This window comes from Myotis lucifugus, unplaced genomic scaffold (genome assembly GCF_000147115.1).
Source record: "Myotis lucifugus unplaced genomic scaffold, Myoluc2.0 scaffold_519, whole genome shotgun sequence".
Lineage (NCBI taxonomy): Eukaryota > Metazoa > Chordata > Mammalia > Chiroptera > Vespertilionidae > Myotis > Myotis lucifugus.
Window position 1 is genome coordinate 468,024 of NW_005871567.1, and position 22,931 is coordinate 490,954.

Here is a 22,931-nt window from a genome sequence, read left to right on the forward strand (position 1 = left end):
AATTGCCCCTCCTGCTGGCCTGGTCACCCCCAACTGTCCCCCCGCTGGCCTGGTCGCCCCCAACTGCCCCACCCTGCTGGCCTGGTTGCCTCTCACGCCCCCCCGCTGGCCTGGTCGCCCCACGCAGCCTGCTTGTTCAGTCGTTTGGTTGTCCCTCACTAACCCCCCTGCCGGCCTGGTTGTAGGCAGCCATCTTGTGAGTGCATGAGGGTTAATTTGCATATCACCTCTTTATTATATAGGATAGGATTTGTAAATTCAGATAGCATTAACTGGTGCATGTGTACGTGTCCATCTCTATTTACAATTTACTTTTTGGGGGAGGACCTTTCAAATGACTTTTTCCTACTTTCTACAAAGAATTTGTATTACAGTCAATTATTTTTTATTTCAAAGTTGATGTGTTTGTGGCTAGAAAAGCCATGCTTGATTGACAGAAAAAAAAAAAGGATATTCATGGTAGTTTTAGTTTTCTTAATGCAAACTGAACTGTATACAATAAGGCTCTTTTTCCCTTCGATCAGATGCATAACTGTTTATATGTGAGCAATATGTAAATGGCATATTGCATATATTATAGCTTAATTATGATTAAGAAAAAGTTTCAGTTCATATTTAGTTCTAAGCCTATCTAATGTTTATGAAGACCATTCCCCCTGTAAATTATATATTACTACATAATATGTATGAACATGAGTCATTTCAAAATAAAACATTGTTAACAATACAATTTTAAATTTTTAAAATTTATCTTTATTGTTGACAGTATTACAGATGTTCACCTTCCTCCCCCATTAACCCCCTCCACCCTGCTCCCACCCCTCCCCAGGCCTTCCCTGCACTATTATCTATCCATGGGCTGTGCTTATATGCATATAAATTCATTGGTTAATCTCTTCCCAAATTATCTTAAATTTTGACAATTTCAGTATTGATGCAAATATTTCTTTGGTAGATTTTCTGCAGGAGAAAATTAAAAAACACCTTGATAGTAAAAAAACAAACAAACATAACCCATTGGTAAATAAAGAATTTATTTCCTTATTAAATATTGAATTATACTAATCATTTTTAATTGAGATATAATTGCATTTAACATTTGGTAAATTTAAGGTTTATAGCATATTGATTTGATACATTTACATTGCCATTGTCGCATTAGTTAACCTCTCTATCACATCACAAAATTATTATTTATTCTAGTGGTAGGAACAATTAAGATCTAGTCTCCTAGGAAGTTTAATGTTTATAATAGTTTTGTTTATACTCACTGTATATTAGATCTCTAGGTTGTCTTATTTATATACTAGTTGCAAGTATGTGCCTTTAACAACATATCTTCCATTCCCCACTCTCCATCTGCTAGTAACCACCATTCCACTCTGTTTTTCTTTGAGCTTTCTTTGTTGTTGTTTTTTTAGATTCCACATATAAGAGATATCTTACATTATTTGTCCTTCTATGTCTGACTAATCCCAGAGCAATTGGGTATGTTGTTTTGTGTTCTCTTACCCATTATTTTTCCTCATTATATTTCATTTTGGTAATTTTTTGTGACTTGCCAGAATTACCTCTTTCCTCACTTCTGTTGAGTCTATTTTTGAGTCTGTTGCAGGTATTCTTCATCTCTTAATAGGATTTTCATTTGCACCATTTCTGTTTGATTCTTGTAATTTTTATCTTTGCTATTTTCACCTGAATTTACCTATTGGCTGTCTTTCCCTTTAGATCCTTTATCATGTAATCATAGTGATTTTATGCTCCATGTTTAATGACTTCAGCATTTGTTTCTTGTCTGAATTTGGTTTCATTGATTGCTTTCTCTTGTCAGTGAGTTGTTTTCCTTGCTTATTTGTTTGCCTTTTAATTTTTATGTGCTTTGTAATGTTTCTTATCATTCTGTATTGTGATAATAGTGTTGATGTCTGGGAATGGAATTGCCTTGCAGATAAATCTTTAGTTTGAAAGAATGTTCGTGATATTTTAAAGAGGCACTATATGTAAGTTTCCTATAATGTAAGAGAAGCTTTCATAAGCTCTGTGGAGTTAAAAGTATCCACATTTATTTACTATTTTACTGTTTTCTCATTATTGTTTTTTGTAATTAATTTTGGGGGGAGCTTACTCTGTGTGATGCATGTTTCATATATATATATATTTTTTTTCTTAATCTTCATCCCAGGATATGTTCTTTTTTTAAAATTGATCTTAGAGAGCGAGAGGAAGGAGAGTGTGGGAGGGAGGGAGGGAGGGAGGAAGGGAGGGAGAGGGGGAGAGAGAGGGAGAGAGAGAGAGGGAGAGACTGATGATTAGCTGCCTCCCAAATGCACCCTGGCCAGGGATTGAACCTGCAACCTGGGTGCCCTGAATGGGAATCAAATCCACAACCAATTGAGCCATACTGGCCAGGGCTGGTTTGTATTTTTTAAAACAGACTTTTAGGTTATGAATTTATTCCCATTTTACACATGTGAAAACTTAAGTAAAATTATTTACATAAAAATAAACACCTGTCAAATGACATAACTGGGACTTGATTCTCCAAGTCTATCAATTTCATATCTGGTGTTCTTAACTATTACCTTGTTTCAATGCATTATTTACTTAACGGGGAAAAATGGGTGTCAGTTATATTGAAGGTCATCCTTTGATAAGTTCTTTGGAGGGATGACACCATCAATATGACGTGATCTGCATTTAACATACTAATATTCTAAGAATGGATTTCAATGAGTATTACTTTTCATTAAGCAATTGGAAAGGTAGAAATACATAATAATAGGTATTACTTATTAACGATACCTGGTTGATGTATTTTACAGGAATCTGGTGACTGTGAAGGACTCATTTACCATTGTAAATGGTCCAACTGTCCTTAGGTTACAATCATCATTGGCTTGGTTCCCAGAATACTACTTATGTAGAGCTCATGAGTGAGTCTTCTGCACTATACAGCAGGTCCTCAAATAATGTTTGTTCTATGTCTTTCGTTATAACGTTGACGAGATGCTATAATGTTGCCAGTGGAAATGGGATACTTCCACGGAGTTGTGAGAAAAGCATTTTGGAGACTTAGGCATAGGAGGATGTGAATAGTGGCAGTATTTATTGGAGTGGAAACCTAGGACTGCCCCCAGGGTCCCGATGTCTCATCCAAGACCAGGTGGCTGAGCTCCATCTCGCTGTGGAAGTCTGTGGTCTGGTCAGCACAGGTACACAACCCAGCAAGAGGGTCAGGATCCAGAACTGTACTGCCATCACCTTGGCTCTGGTAGTCCAACATAGACTCTGCTCCTGGCTGCCCTCTGGCCTGATCAGCACTGTGCTTCACTCCTGTGGCTGCAATGGGAAGAGAGAAGGTGTGAAGGAACCAGCCCCTGGCATTTGTTAATAAGCTTTGATCATATTACTTTGGGCTTGTGAAAGGATAAGCTTTCTTTCAAACTAACCAGTCTTCTTTCTAATTCTTTGTGGCTTATGCTGGGTTCTCCCCCTACTCCAGTGATGGCGAACCTATGACACGCGTGTCAGAGGTGACACGCGAACTCATTTTTTTGGTTGATTTTTCTGTTAAATGGCACTTATATAAAATAAATATCAAAAATATAAGTCTTCGTTTTACTATGGTTGCAAATGTCAAAAAATATCTATATGTGACAAGGCACCAGAGGTAAGTTAGGGTTTTTCAAAATGCTGACACGCTGAGCTCAAAAGGTTCGCCATCACTGCCCTATGCAATCCCTTTCCTTGGTCTTTGAGTTTCTGTACCCTTAACCTATCCAGTCCTTTTCTCAGATTTTCCCAGGCTGTTATGTCCCATTTTGGCTCCGACTGCAGTGGTCTAATAGTTTTGCTTCGTCATCTGATTTCTACTGCACATGCCTCAGCATTAAAATCTCTTTTACTTATTCTCTTTCCCCCACCCCCACCTTCGTATTGTATGGTTGTTCCCTGGAAAGTTGGTCCTTCCTACTTGGGGGAGGGAGGGATGTTAATCCCCTTGGCAGGGCAATGCAGTTATCCCCTGGAAGTTGAACCATGCAGACTTAAATCAGGCTATCTGCATTAAATGGAAACTTACTGTACAAAGATAAAATTGGATTGTGAAGCACAGTATGGGATAGCATTAAATACATGGAGGTGATAATGGATACAATAAAGAAATTGAAGCACAGTAACAAGATAAGGAAGAACAAAGAATATCTTCCCCAAGTCTTAGCACCTTTATTCATAATTGTCCCAAACTTGAAGCAACCAAGATGTCCTTCAGTAGGTGAATAAAGTGTGGTACATTTCTACAATGGGATAGTATCCTATATAATAAAAGCCTAATATGCTAAGTGTCTGGTTGTCCTGTCGTCCGTTCAACCAATCAAAGCATAATATACTAATGATATGCTAAGGCTGCTCAACCACTCACTATGATGTGCACTGACCACCAGTGGGCAGACGCTCCAACTGGTAGGTTAACTTGCTGCTGGGGTCCGGCCGATTGGGATGGAGCAAGATGGGCCGGACATACACTGGAGCTCTCCTGCGGTCCCTCCCCGGCCCCAATTGTGCACCAGTGGGGTCCCTTGGCCTGGCCTGCGCCCTCTCGCAATCCGGGACTACTCAGGGGATGTCAGAGAGCAGGTTTTGGCCTGATCCCGCAGGCCAGGCTGAGGGACCCCACTAGTGCATGAATCCATGCACTGGGCCTCTAATTTAGCAATAAAAAGAATGAGCCATAAATCCATAAAAACACATAAGTGAACCTTAAATGCATATTGCTAAGTGTGAGAAGCCAGTCCAGACAAAAGTTACTTTTTTATTCCACCTATATGACATTCTGGGAAAAGCAAAGCTATAAAAACAGTAAACAGATCAATTATGGTTCAAGGAGTTGAGGGGAAGAGAAGAGGGATAAATAGGTGGAGCACACAGACTTTTTGAGAGCAGAAAAACTAATCTAGATGATACTGTAATAGTGGTCACGCAGCATGTATTTATTTATCAAAAGCCATAGAACTGTACAACTCAAGAGTGAACCCTACTGTAATCTGTGGACTTTAGTTAATAATGATGTATCAATATTCATCAGTTTTAACAAATGTACCACACTAAAACAAGATGCTAATAATAATAGAAACTATATGGGATGGAGAGAGGTTGGGTAAACAGGGAGTACATATATGGGAATACTGTACTTTGGGTGCAGTTTTTCTATAAACCTAAAATTTGCTTAAAAAAATAAACACCTCGCCGAAACCGGTTTGGCTCAGTGGATAGAGCGTCAGCCTGAGGACTGAAAGGTCCTAGGTTCGATTCCGGTCAAGGGCATGTACCTGGGTTGCGGGCACATCCCCAGTAGGAGATGTGCAGGAGGCAGCTGATCGATGTTTCTAACTCTCTATCCCTCTCCCTTCCTCTCTGTAAAAAATCAATAAAATATATTTAAAAAAAAAAATAAACACCTGTTAATTCAGTTACTGATGCCTGAAAAAGTCTATAAAATTGATTATACAAAGTAATCTAATAGCCATAGGTAGTATCTAATGTAACAAAACAGTGTTAAGGGAAGATATTTCTCTTTTGTTAAAACTTTAATTCTCATTGTGCCCCTCCCCCACTTTTTTTTTTCCTTAAAGAATACCTGCAGTCATTCTTGTTTCTGTGTTCATTTTTTTTTTCTTTTTCTTTTTGGTCTTTTCTGTTAGGTGTATTAGCCCTTTCTTGGTACCCACCTGATTTACATGATGAGAATGGAGTATCTACTGATGACTTGGTACCAACTATTTTGGATAAAGCTCATAAATACAATCTAAAGGTACTTTATTTCAAGTATTTTAAATTTTTATTGAGATATGATTGACATATGACATATTTGTTTCAGGTGTTCATTATAATAACATGTATATATTTGAAACGATCATCACAATAAGTCTAGTTAATATCCATCATTATACATTGTAACAATATTTTGTCTTGTGATGAGAATTTATAAGATGTATTTTCTTAGTAACTTTCACATATGCAATGCAGTTATTATAGTTATTAACTATAGTTACTATGTTTTACTTTACATGCCAGGACTTAATAATTTTATGACTGGAAGTTTGTACCTTTTATCATCTTCAAACATTTTGCTCCACCCCCATCTCAGGAAACTATGATCTGTTCTCTGCAGCACTGAGTTGTGTGTTGTGTGTGTGTGTGTTTAAGATTCCACATTTAAGTGAGATTGTGTGGTGTTTGTCTTTCTCTGACAGACTTATTTTACTTAGCATAATGCCATCAAGTTACTTCCACGATATAACAAATGGCAAGATTTCCTTCTGTTTTTATAGCTGAATACATATACCACATTTATCCATTCATTGGTTAATGGACACTACATTGTTTCCATTTCTTGGTTGTTGTAAATAATGATGCATTGAGTATCCAGTGTCTTTTCCACTTAATGTTTCTGTTTCCTTCATATAGTAGTTCTATTTTTACTTTTCTGAAAGAACTCCTTACTGTTTACCATAGTGGTTGCATCAGTTTATATTCCCTTTTCTCCATATCCTTGCAAACTCTTGTTATTTTCTCCCTTTTTGATAGTAATTCTAACAGATGTGAGATGATATCTCTCTGTGGCTTTGATTTGCATTTCCCTGATGATTAGTGAAGTTAAAGTATCTTTTCATTTATTTGTTGGGATATGGATGTCTTCTTTGGGGTCGGGGGAGGGAGTCTATTCAGAACCTCTACCTATTTTTAAATCAGATTGGTGTTTTTGTTTTTATTGCTATTGTGTTGTATGAGTTCTTTATATTTTGAATATTAACCCCTTACAGATAAATTATTTGCAAATATTTTCTCTCATTTGGTAAGTTGCCTTTTATTTTGTTGATGGTTCCTTTGCATAGTCAAATACTGCTGCAGTTAAATATTTTACCTTTTGTTCTCCCTGAGTGATCTACAATAATAATCTGCTTCATGTTGATATTTACTGCTGTGTTGCTGACAACTACCTGAAAGAGAAGTTGGGGTGCTTCACTGGGCTGGAAAAAGTTTAGCTACATCAGAAAGCAGGTCTAGTTAAGCAAGTTTATTCTATACTAGAGGCCCGTTGCAGCCCCAGCTTTGTCCAGAAGGTTGTTCAGCTGTCCGGTCTGATTTGCATATTACCTTTTATTATTATAGATATACTAGAGGCCTGGTGCATGAAAAGTCATGCACTTTGGGGGGGGGGGTCCCTCAGCCTAGCCTGTCTCCTCTCACAGTTCGGGAGCCCTCAGGGGATGTCCTACTAATGGCTTAGGCCCGCTCCCCATGGAGCAGAATTTAATCTATTTATACTTAAAGTAGGTATTGATAGGTATGGGTCTTGTTAATTGTTTTATAGCTTTTTTTGGTAATTCCTTTGTTCCTTCTTTTCTTGTTTTCTTCCCTTTATGATGATTTTCTATAGAAGTAGGCTTATATTTCTTTCTCTTTATTTTGTACTATAGGTTTTTACTTTTTTGTTATCATGAGACTTCCATACAACAACTTATATTTGTAATAGTGTGTTTTGTTGACATTTGCCCCCATTTACATGTTTTTATGTTTCCCATAACATTATTGTAGTTATTTTTACTGTTTCTGCTTTAATACTAGCTTTATAAGTGATTAATTCATTGCTTTTACATTAGATTTTTCTGAATTTTAATATATATATTTTAAGCAGTGAGATTTATACTTTTATGTTTTTCTATTACAAATTAGCTCCTTTTTGTTTAAGCTAAGGAAGTCCCTTTAACATTTTTTGTAAGGCTGGTCGATCATGAACTCTAACTTGTACTTTTATGGAAAAATCTTTCTCATTTAGTTCTGAAGGATAACTTTGTTAGGGAGAGTATTCTAGTTTGTAAATTTTCTCTTAAAAGTGCTTTAAATATATTGTGCCACTCCTTTCTAGCCTATAATATTTCTGTTGAAAAATCTGTTGATATTATAGGGGTTCCCTTGAACATAACATACCATTTTTTTCTTTTGCTTCGTTTAAGATTCCTTTAACTTTTAACTGTTTATAATGTATCTTAGGAGTCTCTTTCAGTACATTTCATTTGGAACTCTCTGGGATTTCTGGACTGCATGCCTTTTCTTCCCCAGATTAGGGAAGTTTTCTACCCTTTTTATTTAGGGACCCCTATAATGCAAATATTTGGGCTTTTTTGATATTGTCCCACAAGTCCCTTAAGTTCTCTTATTTTCATTTTTCTTTTGATGCTCTGATTGGATGAGTACCACTGCCTTGTCATTGAGTCTTTCTCCTGCTTTTTCTAGTCTGCTACTGAACCCCCCCCCCCCGCATTGTATATTTCAGTACAATTATTTTATTCTTTAACTCCATCATTTGTGTTTGATACTTTCTTATATTTTCTGTTTATTGAAATTCTCACTGTGTTCTGACCTCAGTGAGCATCTTAAAGCAGTTATTTTGAACTATTCATGTGAAAAACTTCGTTCGTTTCCTATTGCTGCATTACAAATTACCCCAAAACTTGGCAGTTTAAAACAACACATTTATCATCTTATACAATATCTAAAGGTCAAGAATCTAGAAGTGTCTTAGCCTGGTAATATGATTCAGGGTATCTCAGGAGATTACAATCAAGCTATTGTCTGGTGCTACAGTCATGCATCCAACTTTTTCATATGGTGGTTGACAGACATCAGTTTCTTCCAGCTATTGAAATGGGAGTTTTAGTTCTTCACCACATAAGCCTCTCTGTGGGGCTACCTGTGTCTGTTATGACATGGGAGCTGGATTCTTTCTGGGGCCCCTCACACGGGGCGCCACCTTGCCGGGGCTGACCAGCAGCCCCTGAGCGAAGGATGAACAGATTACTCTGCTGCAGTTCACTGTGAAAGAGAAAGCTAAGGGACAGCCTGGCTGATAGCAACCAGGCAGCCTTGATTGCCTGCCTCCTTAGGCTTTTATTGGAATTTTTATCTTTAGATGCAATCAGTAGGGTAAGTAATCTTGGGATGACACATGTGTTTACATTGTCCTCTAGGGGCATCCAGAGATTAAGCATAAGAATTCCAGTAAACACCCGGGGGTCTGCACATGCACAGACTTGTTTGGAAAGGTCAAGGAATAATTAGGGGCACCGCCTACGACACTCCCCTAACTCGGAATTCTGATAAACAGGGCAGGCGGTCTTCCACACACTTCCCTTTTCTCAGAATGTCCTTCTTACAACCTTCCAACCAAGTCTCGTGTGCTCCCCAACAGATTCTCCATAGTGAATGAAGAGAGAGTCCAGTGTAGAAGTTGGAGTTTTTTTCTGAACTAATCTTGAAATAATGTCACTTTCATCCTATTTTATTGGTTTATTCACTGATAAACCAACCCTGGTCCAATGAAAAATGCAATTGCATAGGTCATGAATATTAGAAAATGGGGATCATATGTGGTCAATTTGGATAGTGGCTACTACAGAAAACTTGCAAATTTATTATATAGTGATAGCATGATTCTGATTCAAAAACTAAATAATAGCACAAGAAAGAGATTTATTTATAGGCTGATCCCACTGATGAAAATATATGCAAAATTCCTAAAGAAAACTTTAAAAAGAAGCTGTTTATTAGAATGGATATTAAGAATAGTTTCAAGAGTATATAAAATCTGAATCCAAATTTCCTATATTCATTCCTGACTCAACCACTTACTAGCTATGTATGTTACTCTTGTGCCTCAATTTCCTCATCTCTCAAATGGAATGGGTATAGAGATTACATGCAGTAATATATATAGCATTTAGTGTCTGGCACAGAATACACTATATAACAATTAAGTAAACAAAACTTCATTGGATATTTAAGGAGATAAATATCTTATTGGATACTGAAATTTTGAGAAAATAACTTGTTACTAATAACATGCTTAATAATGAAAGTTTTTTTTAAAATCTTGATAAAGGGTATGTTTTAATAGCTATATCAAACACCATACTTAATGGAGAAACAGTAGCAACACCAATCAAGCCTGCTCTCCATCAGTATTTAATATTACTATAGAGATTCTATCAAATAACTATTTTTAATATTTTTAAACTGCTAAGTAAAATGATCATTTTTTGCAAATGGAAAATACCTACAAAACCAATGAAAATAATCTAAAAATTATTAGACATCATAAGTCTAGTAATGTGACTGGAACCAAAAATATACACAGCAATAGGATTCCTACATTACAGGAGGAAAATGGGAAAATGTACTTTGTAACTAGCATAGCAAGGACATTTTAATAAAGGATATGAAATGAAAGCAAACGTACAGAAACATAAATTTGATGGAAAGACTCAAAATCGCAAAAATGTTCTCTCAAACATTTGTATCATATTTTTAATATAACTCATAATATTGTTAATATGTATAAATTTAATGCAATCCCAATCCAAATTTCCAGTGAGATTTTTAATACAGAATTTGACAGGCTAATTCTAAAATTTAAAAATATAGTATAAATTTATTAAAATGTTTGATAATGAAGGGAGAACTTGTCTTCCCAAATAATAAAATAGAATTAAAAGAGTATAGCATTAGCATCAGTATACAGAAAGAAAACAGATCAATGAAACACAGTCCAATAATAAGGCACTGTATATGGAAATCTGATATATAATTAATCATTTTGAATCATGTAAAAGGAATATTTATATATGATCTTCATGATACTGGTTTAGTTTTCTTGCATTATCCATTCTGTTGTTCTTGGACAATAATTTTCATTTCTAATAATTCTAATTTTCAGATTGCTAATTTTTCTTAGAGTTTATTCTTGTTTTCCTGTGCAATGCATTTTGCAACTTTTTTAAAAATTAAATTTGTTGGGGTGACATTGGTAAGTAACATTATGTAAGTTACAATAGTACAATTCTGTAATATATCATCAGTATATTGCATTGTGTGCTTACCACCTAAAGTCTAGTTTCCTTTCATCACTATATATTTTACCTTCTTTATCCTCCCACCATAGCCCTTTCTCTCTGGTAACCACTATGCTATTTTCTGTACCTTATCAGTTTGTTTCTGTTTGTTTTGTTTTTTAGATTCCATATATAAGTGAAAAATTATGGTTTTTGTCTTTCTCTGTCTGACTTAATTAACTGAGCATGACACTCTCAGGATCTATCCATGTTGTTACAAATGGCAGCATTTCATTTTTTTTTCCTTTATGGTTGAGTAGTGTTCCATTGTATATATGTACTACCTCTTCTTAATCACCCATCAGAAGACACTTAGGTTGCTTATATAGTTTGGCTATTATAAATGCTGCAGTGAACATAGGGCTGCATGTATCTTTTTGAATTAGTGTTTTAGATTACTTTTGATAAATACCCAGCAGAATTGCTGGATCATATGGTAGTTCAGTACTTGTTATATGTTGATTTTGATGACAGTCATTCTGACAGGTGTGAGGTGATATCTCATTGTGGCTTTAATTTGCATTTCCCTGATTGGTGATGTTGAACATCTTTTCTATGTCAATTGGCCATGTATATGTCCTCATTAGAGAAATGGCTATTCAGGTCCTATACCCATTTTTTAATTGCATTTTTTCTTTTGTTAGTATTAAGTTGTATGAGTTCCTTATATATTTTGGATATTAAACCCTTAACAGGTATATTATTGGTAATAGTTTACTCCATTGAGAAGGTTGTCTTGTTTTATTGATGGTTTCCTTTGTTGTGCAAAACTTTTTAGTTTAATGGTTTCTCATTTGTATATTTTTTCGTTTGCCTTGCCCAAGGAGACATATCCAAAAAAGTATTACTAAAAGCAATGTCAAAGTGTTTTCTTCTATTTGTCTTATGGTTTCAGGTCTTAGGTTTAAATCTCTAACCCATTTTTATTTTTATTTTTTTAAAAATATTTTATTGATTTTTTTTACAGAGAGGAAGGGAGAGGGATAGAGAGTTAGAAACATCGATGAGAGGGAAACATCGATCAGCTACCTCCTGCACACCCCTTACTGGGGATGTGCCCGCAACCAAGGTACATGACCTTGACCGGAATCGAACCTGGGACCTTTCAGTCTGCAGGCTGACGCTCTATCCACTGAGCCAAACTGGTTAGGGCTCTTTAACCCATTTTTAGTTTATTTCTTGTGTGTGGAGTCCGAATGTGGTCTTTCTTTTTTTTTTTTTTTTTGTATGTTTCTGTTCAGTTTTTCTAGCATACTTTATTGAAGAGACTGGCTTTATCCCATGGCATATTCTTGCCTCCTTTGTCATAGATGGATCTTTTGGTAAGGGTTTATTTCTGGTCTTTCTGTTCTGTTCCATTGATCTTTGTATCTGTTTTTAAGCCAGTGCCATGTTGTTTTGATTAATATAGCCTTGTAGTGTAGTTTGATATCAAATAGTGTGAACCTCCAACTGTGTTCTTTTTTCTCAAGATAGCTTTTATTGTTCATGGCTTTTTAAGATGGTTATAGTTTTGTCATTGGTATTTTGATAGACTTTGAGTTGAATTTATAGATTGCTTTGGGTAGAATGGGCATTTTAATGATGTTAATTGTTCCTATCCATGAGCATGGTATATGGTTTGATTTATTTGTACCTTCAATTTTTTTAAGTGTATTATTTTTTGAGTAATAGGTCTTTCACCTCCTTGGATAAATTTATTCTTAGGTATTTTAATTTCTTAATGCAATTGTAAATGTTAATTTCTCTTTCTGATAGTTAATCTTTGGTGTATAATATTCAGAAATCAATTGCATTTTTAATTTTGTTTTCTGCCACTGTAACAAATTAATTTATTAGTTCTAATAGTTATTTGGTGGAATCCTTAGTGTTTTCACTATATATAATTTATGCCATCTGCAAATAATAATAGTTTTAATACTTTCCTTCCAATTTGCATGGTTGTCATATTTCACATCATTTTATCTTGTGTACCCTAAAGTAGCTATTTCAGTTGTTCTTACTACCTTTGTCTTGTAATCTTTTTAACAGCATTATAAGTAATCAACTTCCTTTACTATATGTTTACCTTTCCCAGTAAAATTTATACTTTAAGATGTTTTCTTGTTATTATTTAGCCCCCTTTCTTTTCAGCTTAAAGTCTGTAACTTTTCCTTGTAAGGTTGGTTTTGTGGTGCTGAACTCCATTAGCTTGTCTGGAAAACTCTTATTTCTCCTTCAATTCTAAATGATATCTTTGCTGGGCTGAGTATTCTTGTTTGGAAAGTGTTGTTTTTCTTTCAGCACTTTGAATATGTTATATCACTCCCTTCTGGCCTGCAGAGTTTTTGCTGAAAAATGTGTAAATTCCCTTCTGTATATCAAGTTGTTTTTGTTTTTTTCTTACTGCTTTTAAAATTATCTTCTTGTCTAACTTTTTAATTGATATGTCTTGCTGTGGGTCTCTTTGGGTTCATTTCATTTGGAACCCTCGAGGCTAGTGGTTCTCAACCTTCCTAATGCCATGACCCTTTAATACAGTTCCTCATGTTGTGGTGACCCCCAACCATAAAATTATTTTCGTTGCTACTTCATAACTGTAATTTTGCTACTATTATGAATCGTAATGTAAATATCTGATATGCGGGATGTATTTTCATTGTTACAAATTGAACATAATTAAAGCATAGTGATTAATCACAAAAACAATACGTAATTATATATGTTTTCCGATGGTCTTAGGCGACCCCTGTGAAAGGGTCGTTCAACCCCCAGGTTGAAAACCGCTGCAATATGTAATTACATACGTGTTTTCCGATGGTCTTCGTTCGACCTCCAAAGGGGTCGCAACCCACAGGTTGGCGACCCACAGGTTGAGAACCGCTGCTCTAGGCTTTTTTGATCTGGAAGTGTTTTCTTCCCCAGGCTAGGGAAGATTGCAGCTCCTCTCTCTTTTTTTTCCTGGAACTCTTGCAATGCAAATTCTAGTCAGCTTAATTGTTTAGATAAGTTTCTTAATCTAGCTTCACTTTCTTTTCATTCCTGTTTACTCTTACTAGGTGACTTTTTCTGTCCTGTCTTTAAGCTTACTAATTCTGTCTTCTATTGAACCCTCTAGTACATTTCTCAGTTTATTTATTATATTCTTTAGCTATGTTTGGTACTTTCTTATATTTTCCTTCACTTTATTGAAGTTCTCACCCGGTCCACTCATTCTTCTCCCAAGTCTTGTTTATAAGCAGCTTTATGATCATTAATTTGAACTCTTTATTAGTACCTCCCAAGATTTTATCTTTATCTGGTGATATTTGTTTTTCTTTATTTGCTTAATTCTGTGTTTGTTTCCATGCATAAGGTGAAACAGCCATCTTTCCCAGTCTTGAGGGTTTTACTTTATTTAGGACAGTGGTGGGGAACATCCAGCCCTGTCAAGGCATTAGGGATGAGTTAATTAAATGTTTGACCAAATATAGCAGGCTAATTTTTAAGTTGATAATTTTATATGGGCTGTAAAATGATATTATAAATATCTAAATGGCTCTTGGCAGAAAAAAGGTTCCCTACCCCTGGTTTAGATTAATCTTATCACTCATCGTGATCTAGACCTTGGTTTTCTCTAAAACCTTTTTTTAAAATTGATTTCAGAGAGGAAGGGCGAGATAGAAACATCAGTGATGAGAGAATCATCGATCGGCTGCCTCCTGCATGTTGCGCACTGGGGATGAAGCCTGCAACCCAGGCATGTGTCCTGATGGGAATTGAACTGCGGCCTCCTGGTTCATAGGTCGATGCTCAACCACTGAGCCATGCAGGCCAGGATGAAACCTCTTTAAGCAGCCTATTTTATGTTTAATAATCCATAGTGGTTCTGGGTGTGCAAAGACCAGTTGATTCCCCATAGGAGAGAGTCTCAACACCTAGATTCAGGCTTTTGTAAGCCAGACCCTTGGGCAGCAGCTCTTGAAGAATGCAAATATATGCAGTCTGTGGGACCAAAGGTGTAAGCCCCATCAGCCACCAGAGCCAAGTGGCTGTCTTAAAAATTGGTGTTTTAGTCAAGCGTAAGCTCCTTTCTGAGAAATACTGGTGCGCTGTCCTGGGGTAGAGAGAGAGCACCAAGATGCATTCCCTGAGGGCATTTCTGTAGCCCCTACATGTGTGCCAGACTTGTCCCAGGCAAGTAGGCCTGTTTCACAGTAAGGATGGGCATGTGTTTCAGTCTTCTGTCTCTGTAGTGCCTAGTGGTAGCCTGCCAAGACCTGTCTCTCTGATTGTCATATTCCCTTGGTACCCAGGAACACAAGCCCCCTGGCTACCAGAGCCAGGCAATTAAGGATTATCCCCTGGACTGTAGCCACAAAAACCAGGGCACCAGACACATGTAAGAGCTTCCCCTCCAAGAGATGCTGGTGCTCTGGAATGTGGCAGAGTGTGTGAAGGTAATTCCTGACCTCTAAGTCTCAGGAAAGGTTTTCAGTCACTCTTGGATGTGTGTTAAATTAGATGCCTGTTTCTCAGCCTACAGCTATGATGATAAGGTAATAGGCCTCTTTCACAGAAATGCTGAGCCCCTGCCTCTGTTGTGCCCTAGGGGTAGTAGCTGTTTAAGACTCTTCATGTGTTAGTTACAGTCCTGTGGGACCCACAGCGTAAGTCAGCTGGCCCCTAGAGCCAGGTGATGTAGATGTATCCCCTGGTAGCAGCTGCAAAAATCAGGCCACCAGCCAAGGATATAAGCTCTGTTCTGGGAGATAAGGGCGAGCTTGTGTGAATGCAGTCATTGTCCTCTGTTCCCTGAGAGCACCGCAGTAGGCCTATATATGTGTACCCATCAGGCAGATCTTCTGAACAAGCAAATGGGCCTCTTTCTCAGAAACACTGGGATCTGCCCTACTCATTTAGCTGTTGCAGTGCCCTGGGAGTGGTAGTCTAACAAGATTGCTACAGTCCCATGGGACCCAAGAACACCACCTCTCTGGCCTCTAGAGCCAGGCAATCAGGGGTAATAGCCCTGGGTGGTAGCCACGAAACACAGAGCACCAGACCTGTGTAGAGGATCCTATCTGGGAGATATTATCACTTTGGAATACTACTGGCTGGATCCACTGCAAAGACAGTATTCACCTAAAAAAGAGAAAAGGAAGAAGAATAAAAAAGGTAGCACACAGCAGCTTTAGCAAGACAGGGCACACGGAAAGATGGTGCCCACCAGCCTCCTTTCCCCAAGGGTATCCCAGCAAGACCCTGTTTCTCACATAAAGTCCGGGTACTTTTCCAAGGATTGCTTCTGCCCTGGCACCATGGCAGTTGAGCCTGTGCATAAGCCCTTTTAAGGGCTATTTCTCAGTTCACGATAGTCCCTTGGTGACAAGCCCCATTGGTCGTTAAATATAGATGCTTTGGGCTTGTCTCTCAGATGCTGGTATTAACCCTTTGCGCTCCAGTTTATTTTTGGAATTCAAACAGCGTGGTCCGAATTGGAAGTCCTTCCTCTCTTGGTTGCAGTAGTTCCCTGGCGGAAATTGCCAATTAGCTCAATCACCAACTCGATGTTGGACCTGCTACTAGCGCCTGGTCTGTCGATTCAGCCTCGACGTTGGAGTGCAAAAGGTTAAAAGTTAGGTTGCCCAATGTTGGGTATGAACCCTTTGCCCCTCATGGAGAAGCTCCTGGTTTCCAGTTTTCTGCCAATTGTGGGTCACTGTTCCATGCAAGGGTTTGTGAGATTATGTCTCAGCGTTTCTTACCTGCTCCAATGTGGGTTTCCTCTTGATTGGCAGATATGAAGGAATTGCTCTGCCAGTTTTTAGGTGTTTGTTTTTGTCAAAGGAAATTGTTCCATATGTAGCTATAGATTTGGTGTGTCTATTGGAAGAGGCAAGTTCAGGATCTTCCTATGTCTTTAACTGGAACCCTCTTTCTTTTTTCCAAAAGAGTAGAAACATACTTACTTCAACAAAATTATAAGTAAAAATACAAAAAAGGTAATATTTGACACTCAGAAACATTTTTGTGAAAAATTTAAATGTAATCAACATGAATATAGTCAATAATATCTGTTGACATTTTAATGGGAAAAAAAAACAGGAGAAATAAAAACACTTAAAAAATACACTGTCACTATTATAACACATGAAAGTGTTTTTCTTTTTATTTTATTTTTATTTAATTAAATCTTTATTGTTCAGATTATCACATTTGTTCCTCTTTTTCCCCCCCATAACTCCCCTCCTCCCAGTTCCCACCCCACCTTCCGCCCTCACTCCCCACCCACTGTCCTCATCCATAGGTGCACGATTTTTGTCCAGTCTCTTCCTGCATTCCCCACACCCCTTTCCCCCTCCCCAAGAATAGTCAGTCCACTCCCTTTCTATGCCCCTGATTCTATTATAATCACCAGTTCATTCTGTTCATCAGATTATTTATTCACTTGATTTTTAGATTCACTTGTTGATAGATGTGTATTTGTTTTTCATAATTTGTATCTTTACCTTTTTCTTCTTCTTCTTAAAGGATACCTTTCAGCATTTCATATAATACTGGTTTGGTGGTGATGAACTCCTTTAGCTTTTTCTTATCTGTGAAGCTCTTTATCTGACCTTCAATTCTGAATGATAGCTTTGCTGGATAAAGTAATCTTGGTTGTAGGTTCTTGGTATTCATCACTTTGAATGTTTCTTGCCACTCCCTTCTGGCCTGCAAAGTTTCTGTTGAGAAATCAGCTGACAGTCGTATGGGTACTCCCTTGTAGGTAACTGAGTTTCTTTCTCTTGCTGCTTTTAAGATTCTCTCTTTGTCTTTTGCTCTTGGCATTTTAATTATGATGTGTCTTGGTATGGTCCTCTTTGGATTCCTTTTGTTTGGGGTTCTATGCGCTTCCTGGACTTGGAAGTCTATTTCTTTCACCAGGTAGGGGAAGTTTTCTGTCATTATTTCTTCAAATAGGTTTTCAATATCTTGCTCTCTCTCTTCTTCTGGCACCCCTATAATTCGGATGTTGGTACGCTTGAAGCTGTCCCAGAGGCTCCTTACACTACCTTCGTATTTTTGGATTCTTTTTTCATTTTGCTTTTCCGGTTGGATGTTTTTTGCTTCTTCGTATTTCAAGTCTTTGACTTGATTCTTGCGATCCTCTGGTCTGCTGTTGGGAGTCTGTATAATATTCTTTATTTCAGTTAGTGTATGCTTAATTTCTAGTTGGTCCTTTATCACAACATCGAGGATCTCATTAGATTTCTTGAGGGTCTTATTAAGTTTATCGGCAGTTTCTAGAAAATTCTTGAAAAACCTTATAACTGTGGTTTTGAACTCTATATCCAGTAGTTTGCTTTCCTCCATTTCTGTCATTTGTGTCCTGTTTCTTTGTCTCCGCATTTTTTATGCTTCGCTGTGTCGATAGAGTGGCTTTCTGTGCTAAGTGTCCTATAGGGCCCAGTGGCTCAGCCTCCCCAATTACCTGAGGTAAACACTCTTGGTGCACCCCCTTGTGGGCTTTGTGCACAGTCTTGTTGTAGTTAAGCCTTGATTGTTGTAGGTAACACTGGGAGGAATTGACCTCCAGGCCAGTTGGCTGTGAGAATCAGCTGTGTCTATGGTGGGAGAACTTCTGTACTGAAGACACCCTTCTGGGGCAAGACTTGCTTCAGTGGGGCTTTGGTGCTCACTGAGTCTGCCCCCTGAGTGTGTCCCTTATGAATCTGCGGAGTTGTAATTGGATGGTCCCACTCTGACCACTGGGTACACTGGCTCTTGGATATAAGGAGGTGCTAATCTAGCCTCTGCCTGAGGCTACACAGCAGAAGCCAGCTGTAAAGCAATGCAAGTTGCCCTGGGGCCTTGGGGCAGCTGCAGTTTGTTAAGTGATTTTCAGATTACAAAGGGCCAGGCCTTTCATATGCAAAAGCCTCCGTGCATGGCTTGGGCGGGGCTGGGTCCCAGGGGATCAACAGGGCAGGCGGAGCGAGCAGTATGGCTGCTCTCAGTCCTGTCTTCAGAGGCCCCGGCAATCGCTGCGTGTGCCTCCGAGAGAAAGCTGCCCTCGAGGTCCGACCTATGCCAGACTGTCCCATTTCTCCCGTATGAGTCTGGGTCCCCAGGGACTCGCCCGGAACTGGAGCTCAGAGCCTGAGACTCCCTCCCGATTGAAAAAGACAATCATGACCTCAGCTGCCAGCCCTCTCCGCATGCACCTCCGCACCTTTGTATTTTACTTCCGCACCGCACCTCCTCTGAGTCTCGGTATGCTTTTCTCTTTCCTTCTAGTTGTAGAAATTCCACTCAGCCAGCCTTCCTGTGGTTCTGGATGATGTCCATTCCGTCTTTTAGTTGTATTTTTGAAGTGGTTGTGCGAGGCAGCAATCTCCGGTATTTACCTATGCCGCCTTCTTGGTTTCTCTCCTTGAAAGTGTTTTTCTTAAAAAGTTAATTTCCACTTGGACATTTCATTTTTTCTGCCCTTTTTGAATTTACATTCTGAAATTTGGGTTCTATTGCAGTTTTCACTTTTATGGAATATTTTTTTCTATCCCTTCATGGTATGTGTATCCTTAAATCTGAAGTGGGTCTCTTGTTAACAGCATATAGTAGGGTCTTTATTTTTATCCAGCCAGCCACTCTTTGCTTTTTGATTAGCGAATTCAATTTCATTTCTTTTAAAAGTAAATATTAATATCTAAGGACTTTACTGCCATATTTTTCTCTGTTTTTGCCTACTTTGTAAATTGGTTATTTTTTATTATGGTGTGCTCTGTTTTCCCCTCCTTTGTCTTTTGTGGATCTACTGCAGGTTTTTGCTTTGTGTTTACCATAGGATTTATATATATAAAATATTTTTTAGATAGACAGTCCGTTTTAGATTAATAACAACTTATCTTTGATGTCTTATAAATACACTAGGGGCCCAGTGCATGAATTTGTGCACCTTGAAAGGAACTGTGGGCCGCCAGGCTGCAGTGGGCATAGGGGCAGGTCTCGGCCTATCCTCTGTGCCCCTGCCTGGCCGCTCCCGCCAGCGCCGCTCGTACCCGCTGATGGCGCCAAGCGGTCGGATGCAAGCAGGGCCGGCAGCAGGTGTGAGTGCCGGGTGGGATTGCGGCACGCAGGAGCAAAGAATTTTCAGTAACCACCACAGGCTTGCCCCAATGACAGTGACCGGAGCCCTCGCTCACCTGCTCCATCATCCTGCAGCCCACCATGTTCCACGCGTGTCATAGCGACCAGTTCTGCCGTTTAGTCTATTTGCATATTAGGGTTTTATATATATACTAGAGGCCCAGTGCACGAAATTCATGCACTGGGGGGGGTGGTTGTCCCTCAGCCCAGCCTGCACCCTCTCCAATCTGGGACCCCTCTCACAATCCGGGACTGCGGGCTCCCAACCACTTGCCTGCCTGATTGCCCCTAACCACTTCTGCCTGCCAGCCTGATCAACGCCTAACTGCTCCCCTGACGGTCCAGTCCCCCCCCAACTGCCCTCCTTCCCCTGCCAGCTTGGTTGCCCCTAACTGCCCTACCCTGCTGGCCATCTTGTGCGAGAGCATGGTGGTCAATTTGAATATTAACTCTTTATTATATAGAATATATATATATACACTCACACACACACACACACACACACACACGAGTCCTGGTGCAGGAAATTTGTGCACTGGGGGGGGGGGGTGTCCCTCAGGCCAGCCTCTGCACCCTCTCCAATCTGGGACCCCTCTCACAATCCAGGACTGCTGGCTCCCAACCACTTGCCTGCCTGCCTGCCTGCCTGATTGCCCCTAACTGCTTCTGCCTGCCAGCCTGACCGACACTTAACTGTTCCCCTGCAGGCCCGGTCCTCCCCCCCAACTGCCCTCCCCTGCTGGCCTGATCGCCCACAACTGCCCTCCCCTGCAGGCCATCTTGTGGTGGCCATCTTTGACCGCATGGGGGCAGCCATCTTGTGTGTTAGAGTGATGGTCAATTTGCATAGTGGTTGTGACTATTTAGCCTACCCAGTCGTGACTGTTAGGGCATGGTGACCAATTTGTATATTACCCTTTTATTAGTATAGATACTAGTAGATAACCTTTATTGTTACTTTTTATATTACTGATATCACAATTTACTTTTTTGTTATGTATAATAACTGTAGTTATATTTTTCTTTTCCTTTAATCTTTAGACATACAGTTTTCTAAGTCTGGCTGTACATTTTTCACCTGTACTAGTGTGTTGTATTCTTTTGTATGTTTTTATTTCAGCAGGAAGAACTCCTTTCAGCATTTCTTGCAATGCAGGTCTAGTGGTAGTGAACTACTTCAGATCTTATTGTAAGGATGAGTTTTCTGGATAAAGTATTCTTGGCTGGCCATTTTAATCTTTCAGCACTTTGAGTATGTCATTCTACTCTCTCCTGACCTGTAGTTTCTGCTGAGAAATCACCAATAGCCTAATGGGGATTCTTTTGTAAGTTAAATTATATTTTTTAACCTGGCTGCCTTTAAGATTCTTTGTCACTGATTTGTGACAGTTATGTCTTAGAGAAGGTCTTTCTGAATTAAGATTACAGAATGATCTATTAGCTTTGTAGACTTATATGTCCAGGTCTTTCCTCGGGTTTGAAAAGTTCTCAACTACTTTTTAAATAAACTCTCTGCCCATTTGTCCTGGAATCCTGATTATTCTATATGTTGTTTTTATGAATAACTCATGGAGACTGTCTTTGCTCTGTTTAAAACTATGTTTCCTCTTCTCTTCTGTGTTACTTCAAAATTCCTATTCTCTAAATTAATTATTCTTTTTTCCATATAATCTGCCCTGCTACATAGGTTCTATATTCCATTCTTAATTTCATTCATTGACTTTACAGTTCCAGAGTTTCTGTTTGGTTCTCTTTTATAATTTTATTTCCTTTGGTAAAGAACTCATTTTGTTCCTAATTTTATTCCTGATTTCACTGAGTTGTCTTTCTGAGTTTTCTTATAACTGAGTTTCTTCAGAGTAGCTATTTTGAAATTTTAACTGTTAGATTACAAATTTCTGTACCTTTGAGCTTGATTGCTGGAGAATATAATTTTCTTTTTTTGATGCCATATTTCCTTGAAGTTTCATATTCCTTGCAGATATGCTTTGCTGCAGTAGATACCTTCTTGACTCTTTTCTCATTTCCTTCAGCAGATGAGGTGCTGTTATTACCTGAGTTTTTATCTGTATTTGTGTGCTGGGGCTGACCAGCAGCCCCTGAGCGACGGATGAACAAATTACTCCGACACAGTTTCACTGTGGGGGAGAGGACTAAGGGACAGCCCCGCTGAAGAAGCCAGGCAGCCTCGAGTGCCTGCCTCATTATTGGAATTTTTATCTTTAGATACAATCAGTAGGGTGAGTAATCTTGGGAGGACACATGTGTTTACATTGTCCTCTAGGCAAGGGCATCCACAGATTAAGCATAAGGATTCCGGTAAACACCCGGGGGTCTGCATATGCACAGACTTGTTTGGAAAGGTCAAGGAATAATTAGGGGTGCCGCCTTCGACACTCCCCTAAGTCTCCCCTAAGTCGGAATTCTGATAGGGCAGGCAGCCTTCACACACTTCCCTTTTCTCAGAATGTCCTCCTTACAACTTTCCAACCAAGTCTCTTGTCTCCCCAACACTTGTGAAGGTGTACTGCTCCACTCCTATTGCTCCCTCTTTTGTGCAAAAGTTTAAGCTTTTGTGCTTCTTCTGGTTTTTAAAAATCACCAGGCTGAGTATTAGAAACCTCTTTTGTTTTAAATAAGGTGGCACTATACTCAACTCTGTGCTTCCTGAGCATGCTCTCTGTCCACTGGAGCTTGCTCTCGCAGTGGTACTTGTCAGCCCACACAAGGAGCTAACATAGAATGGGGAGAGGTGTGGGTTTAGCACTGAGTGCATTGGGGGTGCCTGCAGACCCAGAGGGTGCACACAGGGTGGTACACCCAGCAGCTCCAGTTAGGACTTCCTGCTGAACACAATCCCTTTAACACCATTTGAAATACTTACCTGCCTCT

General features: G+C 38.9%; 1 protein-coding gene across 1 annotated transcript in view; it reads left to right on the forward strand.

The window, feature by feature from the left end:
• The window catches only part of MANEA (mannosidase endo-alpha), a 44,749-nt gene that overhangs the window by 16,235 nt on the left and 5,583 nt on the right, over positions 1 to 22,931 (forward strand). Inside the window, exon 3 of the mRNA XM_006103890.3 lies at positions 5,700 to 5,809. Coding sequence (XP_006103952.1) covers positions 5,700 to 5,809 — 110 coding nt within the window. The remainder of the gene's footprint in view (positions 1 to 5,699; positions 5,810 to 22,931) is intronic.